General features: G+C 46.3%; 1 protein-coding gene across 5 annotated transcripts in view; it reads left to right on the forward strand.

Annotated features, from left to right (window-relative positions):
- The window catches only part of NEDD9 (neural precursor cell expressed, developmentally down-regulated 9), a 185407-nt gene that overhangs the window by 127476 nt on the left and 42840 nt on the right, over positions 1–15091 (forward strand). The window contains exon 1 of one of the 5 annotated variants that reach the window (XM_086706292.1): positions 4767–4852. The exons of 3 other annotated variants lie outside the window; for them this stretch is intronic. Coding sequence is in view for 1 of the 2 variants with exons in the window: in XM_086706287.1 (XP_086562413.1) it covers positions 9014–9025 (12 nt within the window). In the remaining variant the exon portion in view is untranslated. Of the gene's footprint in view, positions 1–4766; positions 4853–8834; positions 9026–15091 lie in introns of those variants that run through there. One more of the 5 variants, XM_086706287.1, reaches the window with a different exon arrangement.

Raw genomic sequence — 15091 nt, forward strand, 5'->3', positions numbered from 1 at the left:
GGCGTTCGAGAAAACCTTTGCAACACCCGCTCTTCTCCACTCCCTAGTTGGAAGTCACAATGTGCCAGGACACAAGCAAATTAAGGGAACTTACACTCAACATCTGTAAACCCCAGTGGTGCGAGCGAGTGAGCCTTAAGGTCTTGGACACGTTCATTGATTCGCAGGGCTCCCCCTCGGCTTTTCGTAGCAGGAAGAGAGCCGTTCTGCATTTCTTAGCCCCAGTGGGCAGAAAGGAACGCGCTGTCCACACGCAAGGGTGGACGCCTTCGTCTCCGCCACCACGACCCGGTGCCCCGCCCACGCTGGAGAGGCATTCGTCCTGCAGACAAAATAAAAGATTGCTGAGAGCTGGAGGAGTTTGTTTGCTTTCTAAAATGAATCAAGCTCTTCAAAGGCTTGGCTTGAACAGTGCCGGGTGAGCTGTGTCCCCACACCACATTCCTCTTATCCTGTCTTCCCCCCTCCACCCCCCAAGGCCCTGCATTACTCAGATTCCTTCCCCTCGCTCATCAGCGCCAGCTGGCGGCCGCCTGGGCTGGCCAGACAGGCCCGATGCCCTGGGACGGGGCCCACTGGCCACTCGCTGGCCTCAGCTGGTGAGGGCAGCAAGGGACAGGAGGCCGGCTTCCTTGGAGGGCTGGGTCAGCTGGCCCCTTTTAAGGGGTCAGTGCGGGGTTGGGGGGGGGGAATGCATCTCCAAACCCTGAAGAAATAGTTTCCCCTGTGCCTCCAGGAAAGTGGGTATCTGGTCTTTATTTATTTATTTATTTATTTATTTATTTTTCAATATATGAAGTTTATTGTCAAATTGGTTTCCATACAACACCCAGTGCTCATCCCAAAAGGTACCCTCCTCAATACCGGGTATCTGGTCTTTAAAACACCTTCCTTCTCGCCATGCTCCCTGATTTCCCTGATTCTTCCCCACCCCCCCCCCACCTCGGCTTCCATCTCCACCCCCCACCTCCACCTGGAGCCACACTGGATGCCGGATGTGGAAGGTGAACCTTAATGGCCCGTGTGCCTGGAGGAGTAGACTGGAAACAGCATCCGGCCTCATCCAGGCGCGTGGTCCATAAGCCCCTCTGTTTACCACACCTGGACAGGAGCAGTAAGTGGAGAGGGGAGAGGGGACAGCAAAGCGCCAGCACATCGCGTCACATCTTAGATACAGATGCAAGGAGAGGACAGGAAGACTTCAAACTTAAGAACAAAGAACGAACAGACGCGAGCAAGAAGGAAGCCTGGTGCGTTTGTCCCGTCTTACTGAATACGAACTACAGAGCAATGTTACTGTGTCTGGCGGTGCCTTCAGGAAGAACGGGCCATCCTCCCCCCGGGCAGGGGATTTCTGTCTATTTGGTCGTGGCCGATCACCTTGACCTTTGTAAAGATCCACGGTCTGCGGTTTCTACCAGCAGAAGAGACTTGCGGGACAGTTTCGGACAACAAATTGTTTATTCGGACGAACCAAAGCCTGCAATAAGGGGATACCTCGCAGCTAGAGAAAACAGGAGAACGCCGTGCCAGGCAGTCTGCACAATCTTAACTAATAAAGTCCTTTTGCTCCGCCAAACATCATTCCTGTGCCCAGCGGGATACATATAAATAGTAGAAATGTAAACTTTTGCCCGCTTGGTTTTCTCATAATTTCACCCCCGAGTTAACCCCCCAAATCCTTCGAGTAAAGAAAATGTTAAATGCTCAAGTGGGGCCTCATCATTGCTCATCGTATTTTACTATAGTGGAGCAAGTTGACTTGACATGTAATTTAATCTGTTTTGTTTTTCAGTTCTTTGCGGGGGGGGGGGGGGTTAGTAATTAAGGATTCCAAAGTTATAATAACACTATTATGTCTATATGTATAAAACACCAAAAGCGTCATAATTACACAGTTTTTCAAAAGTCTAGTCGCCAGGGGCAATATACAGGGGTCTCTGTAGGTTTTTAGTAGCATGTGAGTGACACAGTATTACATGTATTTTTTGTCATGCTTTATCAAGGACTGATTGGGGTCTAAGACACTCTCCATTTTAGCACTTCCCCCTTGGGAAAATTAAAAGCCACCTCAAAGAATCTGTGACGGAGGGCAGAAGGCAGTGGGAAAAGCGGGGGGGGGGGGAAGGGAAAGGATGGTATATTTTTAAAAGGGCAATAACAATGACACACTTATAAACTTGGCTGAATAAAAGGGGGCAGTGAGACCTCATAAAGCTGTCACAGTGTGGGAATCCGCCGTGTCATGCAATAAAGAGAAAATCTAGAGGAATCGTTCCTATTCTCTGTTGTTTAGAGCCCCACCCCATCCCAGGTGGCTCGTCACTGAGTGAGAAGAAGAAGTCAGGAAGGCACCAAGTCAGAAGTAGTTTGGGGATCCTGAGGCAACAAGGCTTTTTAAGAAACGCCACCCTCCGTTACAAATATTGTAAAATAATGTTTTGAACAACTCTTGCAGAAATCAGAGTTTATCTCTTAAACACTATTGTTAAAAGGGGGGTAGGAAGAGAAACTTCAAATAATAATAACAATAATATTAATAATTGTTAAAAGGGGAGTGGGGGGGAAGGGTTAGGATGGGATGGCCTTCGTGAGTCTCTTTTACCGACTATTAGTGGAGACAAAGTGAATGAGATCTCCTTTCCCCAGCCCACGAAGAAGCAAGTGTTAGAAACTGTATCTGGAACATCTCTCTAATAATAGACTTTCATTCATTCCAAGAGCTTGACCAGCTCAACAGATAAAAAAAAGGGCGATTGCCTGGAGTGAGAGATGTTCTTTCTTCTGCCTGCTGAAAAGTGACTTATTTTTTCCACGTTGACGTCAGTAAAGGCTGTGAGCATGGAAATGATTCAGGGCTTTGAGAAGACGTACGATGAGACTCAAGTTACCTGCATAAATGCAGAAGGGGAGACAGCAAAATCAAGACAGGATCCCCTTTTACAAGTCGCTTGAAATCTCACTGTGGAGAAGTGCCTCCTCGCAGGAGAAACAGTAAAGGCAGTACCTAAGCACTAAATGACAAGCGGTACCCATATAGCTATGTACAGAATCATCTGAGGATCTTTTTAAATGGATAGATTCCAAGTCCCCACCCCAGGTCCACTGAATCTATAAGCCTTCATAATTCCTTTTTCAGGGAGGTCAGGTTAGGGAAGTACCAACCTAGGGCACAGGTGAGGGAAGAGAGAGTGGGGTGAGGAAGAGATCAACACTGGAAAGGAAAGGTCTCATGAAGGAGACAGGGTACAAGCCGGGGTAAAGATGGGATCTAGAGAAACACAATGATAAAGGGGGACAGTCCACACAAGTGGGGCACGAATGCACAGATCGTTCCTCGGTTGGGTTCAGTCCCGCTCTGGTGGAGAAGCTACCTTATTGACTTGACTGACAAATGGGGTTAGAGGATGCTGGGGAGAAGTATGCACAGTGGTTCAGGTCGCAGACTCGGGAGCCCGAGAGCCTGTCTCCATGTACAGGACCTGCACTCATCTGCCTGCAACTTTGTGCACGTTGTATGACTTCTCTGGGTCTCAAGTTTCATTACGTGTAAAATTAGGATGCTCCAACCTACCTCGCAGGGTTGCCCTATTAGATAAATACGGAATGAAATCACGTTTGTGATATATAGCATAGGGCCTGGCACCTGTGGGGGGTTTCAACAATCAAGGTTGAATGTGGCAGGGGTCAGCTGGAAAACTCTCCACGGCTCATCTTTGTTTGGGAAGGTTTCTGGAGATTTACAGGATTGAGAAGCTGCTGCCTCCAATTATTTTTGGAAATAACTTTGTTTTTTGTAGAATTTTTTTTAACCGATAGCAAACTAGAAATGGTGAAACATGGCCCTAGAATGGGTATTTCTAGATTGTTTCTCTGTGGATATACAAGGACCTCTACTCTAGTCTGAACCCGAGGATAGATATATCTTGCACTTTTCTAGGGCATGAGTCAATAAACGTTTCCTGTGGAAAGCCAAATAATAGTGGGGTTTTTTTTTTTGTTTTTTGGTTTTTTTTGGTTTTGAAGCCTTTACCACTTCTATTACAACCACTCAAGTCTGCCATTAGAGCTCAAAAGATACCATGTAAAGGAATGGGTGCCCACGTTCCAATAAAACTTTATTTATAGACACTGAAATTTGAATTTCACATGATTTGCCCATCTCATGAAACATTCTTCTTTTTATTTTTTTTTCCAACCATAGAAAAATGTAAAAACTATTCTTAGCTCATTGGTTGTACAAAGACAGGAGGCCTACAAGCTATAGTTTTCAGACCAAAACATGTCCGGGAGCCAGAACTGGCAATAGGCCTGGAATTGGTTCTGGAAAGTTGCATCTTAGCTCCACTTCTTACAAATGCAAACCCCACGACTGCCCTCAAAACTGGAGTTTTCTCCATTCCTTTCCTGAGCATCACACAGAACCTCAAGATAACATACATCCTTTGATGTTACTTCTGTCCTCCCATTCATGCATTCATTCATTCGTTCAGCAGGCATGTAAGTACCTGCAAAGTAGAAGCCTGCAGGGGACACAGAGATGAACAAGATACCACCCTGTCCCTGGGGGGTTCGCCTTGAAGCTGGGACAACAGAGATCAACCGGTATTATGGCACAATGTGGAAAAGCCTTCTAAGAGGACTGTGTTCCAAGTACAATGGGGGCAGAGCGAAGGGAGGGAGGAGTTAGTTCTGAAAGGAGGACGTGGGCAGAGTGGGGGCGGTTGGCAAGGAAGCACAAAAGGGTTCGTGTGGGGGCTCGGCCTGACAGCTGAAGTGAGAAGACAGGACATGCCAGGCAGAGGAACCCATCTGTGCAAACTCAGGAGAGTACAAGGGTGTCTTGGAATTGGTGAGTCCCCCCTGTTTGGCTGCAGTGTGGGATGTGGGGTAGGGGGGACGGGAGAAGACGAGGCCAGAAAGGAAGGGTGGGCCCAAATCACAGTCCAGGCCAAAAAGTCTGCAGATTTTGTTTGTAAAGGCACTGAAGTATCCCCAGCGGTTTTTAATCATGGTAGCAACATGTCCTGCTCTGTACTCTAGAAAGTAAACAGGTAGCAACGTGGAATATAGATTCCAGCAGGGAGAGATGGCGGGCCGGGGAAACTACAAAGGAATGACTGGAATAGATCAGACAAGAGAGACAGAGAATGGACCTGAAACGCTGATCGCTGTTACGAGCCAGCCAACCCGGAGGCACCCTGTGTGGGGCACCCAGCCCTCAGAGCAGCAGTTTCGTCTGCTTTAGAGGTGACTGTGCTAGATTCCCGAGGTCACTTCCTGCCCTCACTTGTTCTGACTTTGCCCTTACTTTTAGAGAGCAGCCACATGGGTTCCTCCCAAGTTGTGCATAGGAGAATGTCTTCTCTCTAGCATCCACACGATTTTTTGCTATATCCATGCCCATGGCCATGGCGGCTGGAAAATCATTTGGACAGCATCTGGTGCCACTTCCCCCTCCCTCCTGCCTGTATCAGTGTCTGGGGAGATAGAGCCCTTGACAGACAAGCAGGCGGGTGGCAAGGCTGACGGGCGGACACAGTATTGGTGAGCACAGGGTAGGACCCGAGCCCCAGCATCCCGGCCCATTTTAGGAGGCTACCCATGGGGGTATGAGGGCGGTCCCATAAACCAATCGGCGATGTTTACACAGCATAGGTTAAACAGTGATTTTGGCACCCAAAAATCTCAGGTAATAGGCGGGGATGGGGCTGTTTTTCTATTCAGTGAGAGAATTTGTGTTTCCCCAGAGGGCTTTGAAGGAAACATATTAAATAACTAAGTACTAATAAAGCAGCTAAATACTAATAAAGTCATGACAACTATCTGCATTATGTAAGCTGTGTTAAGACCAGAGTTCAATATTTTAACTAATAGCCTGCTGCCCTTGAGTGTTTAAACAAAGGGTAAAAACAGAGAAACAGATCACATCATTCTCTGCTCAAATCGCTCCAGTGCCTTGCTGTGGCCGTCAGGAGAAAATCCAAGTGCTACCGCCTACCTGTCTGAGTCTCACCCACCCGTTTCCCAATCCCCCCAGGAGCCCAACTCCAGCGCCCTGGCTTTTCTGCTGTTCTTGAACACACCCAGCTCATTCCTACTCCAGGCGCTTTCCTCTATCTGGAATGTTCTTTCCCCAGATGTTTGAATGGATCCCTCGTGTCCTTCAGATTTCTGCTTCAATATTACCTCCTTAGAGGGGCTTACGTGACCACGCTCTAAACTAAGACACCCCCCCACACGCACCTGCTAACCCTTCTCTGTTTCCCTCTAGCAATTTTCCCTGCTTAACTTTAATTCGTGGCATTTATCACTCCAAACTGTATTACATATTCATTTAATTATTGCCCTCCACTCCCAGTAAGCCGTAAGCTCCATGAAGGTAGGAGCTTTGTGTGGGCGGCTCCTGTATCTTCCCCACCTGGAACGGTACCCAGCACGTGGTAGGTGCTCAATCGATATTTGTTAAATTACAAAGTGTCCTGCGAAAGAATGACACACGGATGAGGGCACCCGTCTGCCTTTTTCTCAATGCCTGCCACACTTAAAATATTAACGAGAGTCTAATAGTGATAACAGCTACAATTAATAATTAAGTGAATATTAATGCTTACATAACATATCATAATAATGTCATATACTATAGTAATAAAATAATATGTGATGCATTTAAATATTAAAACAATAATTAATAATGGAACATTAATAAGTGAACATTTATTAAGATCTTACTATGTGCTGGGTAGTATTAACTTCTATCCACACTATCTCATTTAATACTCATTATAACCTAGCAGGTAGGCATTATTATTTTCTCCATGTCATACTTCAGGTCACCAAAATCAAGAAGTTAAGACATTTGTTGAGACTATCACAGTATACCCGACTGCGGTGTGACTAACGCTGATCCAAACTCCCCTGAAATGAACTTCAGGTAGATTCCAAGTGTCTACTGAAGAGGAGAGAAGCAGGAAAGCAAGGGGGCCACTTAGTACGATTTAAACTTTCTAGCTAGAGAATGAAATGACAAAAAGCCCTAGCAAATGCATTGGAAACTGAAAGCATTTGGGGTGAGATAGTGTTGGCCTATTCAGTGGTACTCATCAAACAGAACAGAAAGCAGATCAGCCCTGCTGCTTAGGAAGCCAAAGGAATGTTATCTAGATCTTCTGGGGGCCACAAGACTCATCTTACAGATGGGAAGGACTTTGACTGATCCAGGCAGACACCAAAAACAATTTCCTGCAAACTAATGACTCTCCCATAAGCCGGTAGGACTGTCAGGAAGATCCTTGTAGTACAATATGCTGCGTGCTTAATTTGTGTTCAGAAAGACCTTGCAAAATCACTCGGGCTTATTTTCACTCCAAGGCTAAAGGAGGAAAAGCAAAGTCCAAGTCTGAGGCCTGAATGGGTGTATCAACCTCATTATGACCAGTGGGGCGGGGGGAGGGGGTCACGTCCAAGGAATCGGTGCCTTATTAAACTGTGATCTGGAGCCTTGTATCTGGAAACCACTTTTGCAGGGTAGCTGCTCGCCTGTTCTATTTGTTTGGATCATAAAAGTAAAAATTTAATTCACTGGGAATTTTGGGGGCAGGGGAATCAAACTGATCCTGATCCAACTAGGTCAGGAAAAAAAAAAAAAAAAAGGAGAGATGATTTTTCCATCCAGGTCGTGTAGTCTGCTTGGAGTCCATCCCACTCAGGGACAGCTATTGTCTGAAATCACCGAGTCTCAATCCTGAGACCCAGTGCAAAGGAATTTTCCCCTCTCTCCGCTTCATCCTTTAGAAGAGTCGCTAAAGGTGACCCTTTCTGTCTTCTCCTGGGTGATGTCTTTCTCTATAGAAATCATGAGGCTGAACCGAATGTTCTGTGCTTCAGTGGAAAGACTGGTCTTTTAAACCAGGCTCCTCAAACAGTGGGCATTTTTTTTTTGTTTCCCCGATAATAAGTGTTGGTGGGTTAATGGGTCATCTTCAGGAGAGAGGTCAGAAGGAAAACATTGCAGTGTTCAAAGCTGGAGCTGGCAACGCCAGCCATCAAAGAACACACTGCTCAGTGGACAGCCATGATGTATAGGGCATGCACCGGCCAGCCTCAGCTAAGGGGTCACATCTAACCTTTATCCTCAGCAAAGCCAGAGGAGATCACTGAATGTGGCTGACACTCAACTCTCCGAGGCCCTGGGGAGAAGCCGGCTAGGAAAGCCCTGGTGCCTGTGCTAGCGGAGTCCCTTTTCACAGAGAGAATTGTATTCTGGCTCCTCGCAGACTGACGTTGCAAGTACTTTGAACATTGAAAAGAACAAAAAAAGCAAACAGCCACAAAAAAGGGGAGGGGAGGGAGGAGAGAAAGAGAGAGAGAGAGATATCAGCAGGGGTAGTTAGTAAAAAGGGGCCCCGGAGACAGAAAACCTTTTGTTCCCCGAATTCGTTTCATGTAGAGATTGCGAGGTGAATGGCTTTGAAATGAAATGGGTTTATGAAGGAGTTGCTAGGTCACAGGAAGCACGACTGTCAGACTGCTTTGTGAATTCAATTTCTTTAAAACTTAGGTTAATCTTAAAAAAGAATCTCCTTTGCCCGGGGCTTTTTTTTTTTTGCGGGGGGGGTGCCGGGGGGGGGGCTGAGGGGATGGGGAGTAACGTTCGAGACGGTTCCCCACTTCGTTTTATTTTCCACCCTTTGGGCTCCTGTAAAAAAGAAATGACCACATTACAAGTTCTTTGTCAGTTCGCCGAAGTTAAGAGGTGGGCGGGGCCCCACATTACCTTCGCCGGCCAGCCAATGGCTGGCGATATGCAAATACGGCCGGGGCTCGGCCGGGCTCCATCAAAACAGTGAGCTCAGAGGCTGTGCGGGAGCTGGCGCGCTGCGACTGGCAAAGCCGCCCGGGGCCCGGACGCTCTCACTTTCATTTAGCACTGCACTCCATGGAGGCGCGGACACGCCAGCGCTTGATGCAGGCTGTCTAGGGTAGGAAAACGGCTCAACCCACCGCCGCCGAGATGAAGTATAAGGTAAGAGGGTGCCTCTTCCGTCAGGTTTCCGCGCGCGCGTGTGTCGCCCACCGTGACAACTCCTCTGCAGGGACCCCTTCTGTGCCCCAGGGAGAGGGGGGTCTCAGTCACCGAGGTTGGCATACAAGCAGGCAGGCAGAGACCCAGTCTCTGAGACCCACTCCGGGAGGGCACAGCATACCCGGGCCCATCTCCACTGAAAGACTAAGAATCAGTCTGATCGGAGCCGCCACTGGAGCCACTGGCATTCAGAGGGTGTCTAACTCGGAGCGGAGTTTAAGACTCCGCGGCTCCCCTAGGCCAGGCCTCCACGGGCCGAGGGCCGTAATGAGAGAGGAATCAGAACTGCTGAGTCCCCTCAGACTGGCTCCTAAAGCAGTTTTCAGCCTTTGCTTTAAGCATTTGGTAAGAGAAGCGGTTTGCCTTATGCACTTTTGGTGGGAGAAATTAAAAGCCCGAGGTACTCTTATGCAGCCCGTGATGGAGCATGCTGACGTCCTTAAATGAATCCTGGATGTAAGAACGAATGAGCATTTGCCATTTCTTTAAAACACTTCTAGGCATTTGAATGGGCTGAGAGTCTGAATTGTCCAGTCAGCTTATTGTCCCCGAAGCGTACAGAGGCTCAGGATACATTATTTTCTCATGCATTATGCACCATTGTTTTTACGTATTCTTGGCTAAAGGATCATAATTTGCTCGGCATATCCCACTTGTTTAAGGGACCCCCATCGAATCAGGCAAGGAGCTTCCAGAGACACTGTACTTAGAAGCACATTGCAGTGAGTTGGGCGTGACTTCTAGAAGAGACGTGAGACCTAATGATTTGAAACAACGGTGCTATTATTAAAATGAATGTTGGCAAGGTGGCTATGCTTTGGACTGACAATTTGTATTACCTGTCTGACCTTTGGGATTGTGCTAGCTGGGAGTTATTTTGCTTCCTTTCTGAATTATCTAGCTTCTGGCCCATCCTTTTTTAATGTGAGGTTGTAAATACTCGGTTCCAGCTAATAGCCACTGGCTAACCTCAGTGATAAATCTTTTATTCGAAAGCTATAAATCTTGTTCAAAAGCTCTAAATCTAAATGCTGAAAGTCTTTATTATAATGCATGAGTTCTGGTTCTCCTCGGAAAGGTTACAACTGTCTGAAGACACAGGTATTCGTTATCACTGTACTGTTAGCTTTCCATTATCTGCCTCAAGAGGGAAGATGAGAGGCATGAATAATCCTAACGATTCCTAATGCTTTTGACTTTAGGATGCGACCAGAAACAAATCCTTCTACCTGGCAGCAAAGTTCCCATTCTTGACGTGGCTCGCCCTGTATTTCCACAGTCCCTTGTTTAGAATAGTGGTTACTTAACCTGTAGTAGTTCTTTGGTCCCTCCTGTCCCTATTACTGAATGCCTTTAGTTTCACAATAACCAGCTTGCAGGGAAAAAATAAAAGAGAAAATAGGTTCATACGTTCATTATTGGAAAGTATAAATGGCTGAAATCAATATTGAGCGCTGCAATCTAGAAAGTGACAGAAGTGACAAAGTCTAAAGTCACTTTTATTCAGTGACCTCATTATGTTTTGATTTTACTCTTATGGAAACAAAGCATGGCAACGGACGAAATAAACTGCGATTGGCATTCACGGAAAAACCCTCACCCTCCTGTTTTGCTGGGTCTTACCAGTATTGAACACCCTTACCAAGTGATGTAAATATAGGGTCTTTATTAGCTCACCAGAAAAAATACTGACTTCTCTGACCGACCAAATGTCAGATTGACACTTTGTGGTGACTATAAAATAAACCAGTAGCTGAAGCAATCTGCTGTCCCTTTCTTAGAAAGCCTGGGTTCTCTCTAGTTAATAATGCACAGCTCGGGGCGCCTGGGTGGCTCAGTCGGTTAAGCGCCCAACTTCAGCTCGGGTCATGATCTCATGGTTTGTGAGTTCGAGCCCTGCATCCGGCTCTGTGCTGACAGCTCAGAGCCTAGAGCTTGCTTTGTATTCTATGTCTCCCTCTCTGTCTGCCACTTCCCCGCTCCCGCTCTGTCTCTCTCTGTCTCTCAAAAATAAATGAATGTTAGGGGCGCCTGGGTGGCTCAGTCAGTTAAGCATCCGACTTCAGCTCGGGTCACGATCTCACGGTCCGTGAGTTCGAGCCCCGCGTCAGGCTCTGGGCTGATGGCTCGGAGCCTGGAGCCTGCTTCTGATTCTGTGTCTCCCTCTCTCTCTGCCCCTCCCCTGTTCATGCTCTGTCTCTCTCTGTCCCAAAAATAAATAAACGTTAAAAAAAATTAAAAAAAAATGAATGTTAAAAAAAATTTTGAAAAAATAATGCACAGCTCTATTTCAGGAGACCATTTTGTCATTTTAAGTAGAGGAAATGATGCAAAGGTAGAAGAGCGGTAAATAATATTAATTAAGAATTACCATGATAATACAAGATCGTCACATTTCACCCTTCCAAAAACTCTGAGGTGGGTTTTATCATATACTCATTTTTCAAATGTAGAAATTATGGCCCAGAGAGGCTAAGTAATTTATCCAAAGCCACACAGCTAAAAAAATGGTGGAGCTGTTAATTGACCCAAGGGGATCAGGTTCCAGAACTTGTGACTTTAAGCCACTCTTAAAGAAAGAATCATCTGTGACCTCCCTAAAATGCTCCGTGTGACTGGTGGTTTTGTCCCCCAGGAAGTTTAAAACAATTTCATCTCAAGTATTCCTGCAGGATTGATTTTTTTTTTTTTTTTTAACATAGAAACTCTACAAAGCAAAGTGAATTGCACGCTTGGCAGTTATTTGTTTAATCTGAGCCACTTAGGGCATAAAACCAGATAGTTATTAGATTGTAAAATCCTGGAGTCAGGAATGATCTTTTAAACACTGTGCTGCTCTACACACTATAAACCTAGCACAGTCAGACTTCTGTTCACCGAGAGATTTATAATTCAGCCACTATAAGATTTTTTTAACCAGATTATCTGGTTTGGCTACTTCAGGAATCGTAACCAGAGGACAGGCTAACCTCCACTCATTTGCACTTAGACACATAGCTCCAGGCCAGCCAGTTAATGCATTTATAATAATCTTGAGAACCCGGGAGCGTAAGCTATGCCTTACAAACTTTTTGGTGAGCAACAACTAGTCTAGCTTTATTTCGTTTTATGTTTTGTGGTTGTTGTTCATGGGAAGGCTGCTGTCTCCTATGCACTTAACGCTCCGTTTCTCCTAAAAGGCTTCATTCAGTTTGAGGTTCTGTGATAGTAAATTACAGGCCCTTCACTTATTAAGAGTTTTCCACAAGCTCTTCGGAATATACAAAAAGCATGTCCTGAATTGGGGGGTGGGGGGTCGTTGAAGGAGCTTGTGCCTCAATGGCCGTGGCTTGCTCAGTGAAGGCTCCCCTTCCGAGGGGTCTGGAGGCAGATTGTTGCTGCTGTCTGCCAGGAGGGTGATGGAAGGATCCGTGCACAGCTGTGTTTGAGCAGAAGCCTGAGACCCTGCCCACTTTGTGCAGGCCCAGGCCTGGTCAGAGCTCAGCAGGCACTGCCTGTCTGATCTCTAATAGCTGAGCAGCTCTTGTGGCTTTGCCAAATTTCTGAACCCCGTGTGCCTACACGAAAATCCTAAATGATGAATCTAGTCTCCCATTCAACAAATTCTTTGTTTAATTGAAGCATGGTTGACAACAAATTCATTCTTAAACATTTTGAGTGAAGATAAAAGAATAGGTAAAACCTATGATACAAATAAGAAACCTACATGCTGAAATTCGGATCCCTGTGTTCTGGCTGGATGCGGGCAAACAAAGTGTGTCCCATTAAAAGCTTTTGGGGGGACTTTGAAAACACTTTTATTTTCCCAAGCTAGTTTGAGAAGAGATGATCAAGGGACTTCAGTTAAATCAACGTGGTCATTTGTGACTTGTATAATTACCAATTCTTGCCTTGCTTTGACATTTTGGTTTTAGGTTATTTGTTCCCTTGGGTATGATTTGCTGTGCTCAATCCAAACCAGAGACTCCTGTCTCCCATGATCCTTTTTTTTTTTTTTTTTTTTTTAAGAGAGACCATGGGAGAGGGGCAGAGGGAGAAAACCTTAAGCAGGCTTCATACTCAGCGTGGAACCTGACATGGAGCTTGATCCCATGACCCTGGGATCGGGACCTGAGCCAAAATCAAGAGTCAGACACCCAATTGACTGAGCCACCCGGGTGCCCTGCCTCATGCTCCTTTTTTTTTTTTTTCTAATATGAAATCTATTGTCCAATTGGTTTCCATTCAACACCCAGTGCTCATCCCAACGGGTGCCCTCCTCCATGCCCATCACCCACTTTCCCTCTCTCCCACCCCCCCATCAACCCTGAGCTTATTCTCAGTTTTTAAGAGTCTCTTATGGTTTGCTTCCCTCCCTCTCTAACTTTTTTTTCCCCTTCCCCTCCCCCATGGTCTTCTGTCAAGTTTCTCGGGATCCACATAAGAGTGAAAACATACGGTATCTCCTTTTTAAATCTTAGGTGAGATCTACGAATTTAAAAAACACCAAAAGATGTTAATTGTTTATGGATGCATGTATTCATTGGGCAAGTCCATTTTGGGGGCTGAATGGCAATCTGCACAGAGCTGAAGGTCTTTGGAGAACTGGGGGTGTTCCGATGATACCAAAGTTAGCACAGTGTGGGACACGCCAAGGATCTGTGTGGCACCCTTCCCTCACTGTGACCTACGTCAGCCCTTTTCTCAGAGTTCGTCAGTGGCTTCCGGTCTGCTGCCCCTATTCGTCCCACCAGACTTCGGAAAAAACTTCCTCTCCGCTTTCTCCCCTTTACAAATTCCCTCCCCCCTTTGTGCCCTCATGACCTCATCTTCTTTCATTTTCTCATTTAAGCAGTCTTTGTGCTGCTCTAACACCAGACTCGCGTATGGCTCGCCTCCCCAACCCACGTAGACATGATGCTCTTAAGCACACCCGTACCCCCTGACTCTCTCCTCTCTTTTGACTCTGCCGCGGGAAATCTTGGTCTCTTGCTGCCCCCATTCGTTTGTCCCTGTCTCTTTGCGCCTACCTGACTTGGTTAGTCTGTCGCTTCCCACAAGCCGGGTCTCCTCATCCATCCACTCTGTAAAACCATCAAAAGCCTACACCTTCGTCTCCTTGACTGTCCTATAATCCCTACAACAGGCTTTATGTTTTCCACCTCTGCCCTGCTCTGTTAGCACGTCCTTACTTATTAACCCCTTTTAATCAAATCGCTATCTAAGCGATAGCTGTTAACTCCCATAGATTGCCCGCCGGGGCTGTCTAGTTTTCGGTAAGCCCCACTGAAAATGAGAGACCCGCCCTTTATTTGTGGGTAGAGAGAGACTGTTAGACAAGTAAGTCCTTGAATAAAAAGTGTGATCTGGGATCTCTTACAGCCTGGAGGGGGCACAGCCTTGATCTTATATGTTCTTGTGGTAGATACAAGATAGAATGTGGGCTTGGGAGAAAGGCAGTTCTGTTTCTTGTGACTCATGGCTCTATATGGCCTCTGGCAAATTAACCTCTCTGAGCCTCAGCTTTCTTATCTGTAAGACAGGGAGAGTAACTGTCTCACACTATTGTTCTAAGGCCTCCCCAGTAAGATAATACATGGATGTAAAGGACCTACCATGGCTCCTGGCATGTAGTAAGCAGACAGCCTCAGCTCTCTTTGCACTGATGGATGTTGAAAGGATAGTGTGGACTCAAGACTCGGTGACAAGACTATGTCAAAACCCCAGTTACTAGGTAAAGGTGGTTGAGCATTGTTTAGTGCTCCATGGGCCTGGAGATGTTACATGAAATACAGATGCCAGCCACAGGGATTTACCAGCATACTTATGGGCCTGCTTGCACATTAATTAATTAATGACTTGGTATCGTCACTGTTATTCATAAGATTGATATTCCTGAGATCACAGGACCTTGCTCATAGTCAGTACTCTAGAAACATTGAACTGAATGTTGAGTGACCTAACAAACTTATACAAAGAGCCGTTGAAAAGAGTCTTCATGTAGGGCACCTGAGTGGCTCAGTCGGT

Source organism: Puma concolor, chromosome B2, assembly GCF_028749965.1.
Source record: "Puma concolor isolate L17-30 chromosome B2, mPumCon1.1.hap2, whole genome shotgun sequence".
In the NCBI taxonomy this organism is placed as follows: Eukaryota; Metazoa; Chordata; class Mammalia; order Carnivora; family Felidae; genus Puma; species Puma concolor.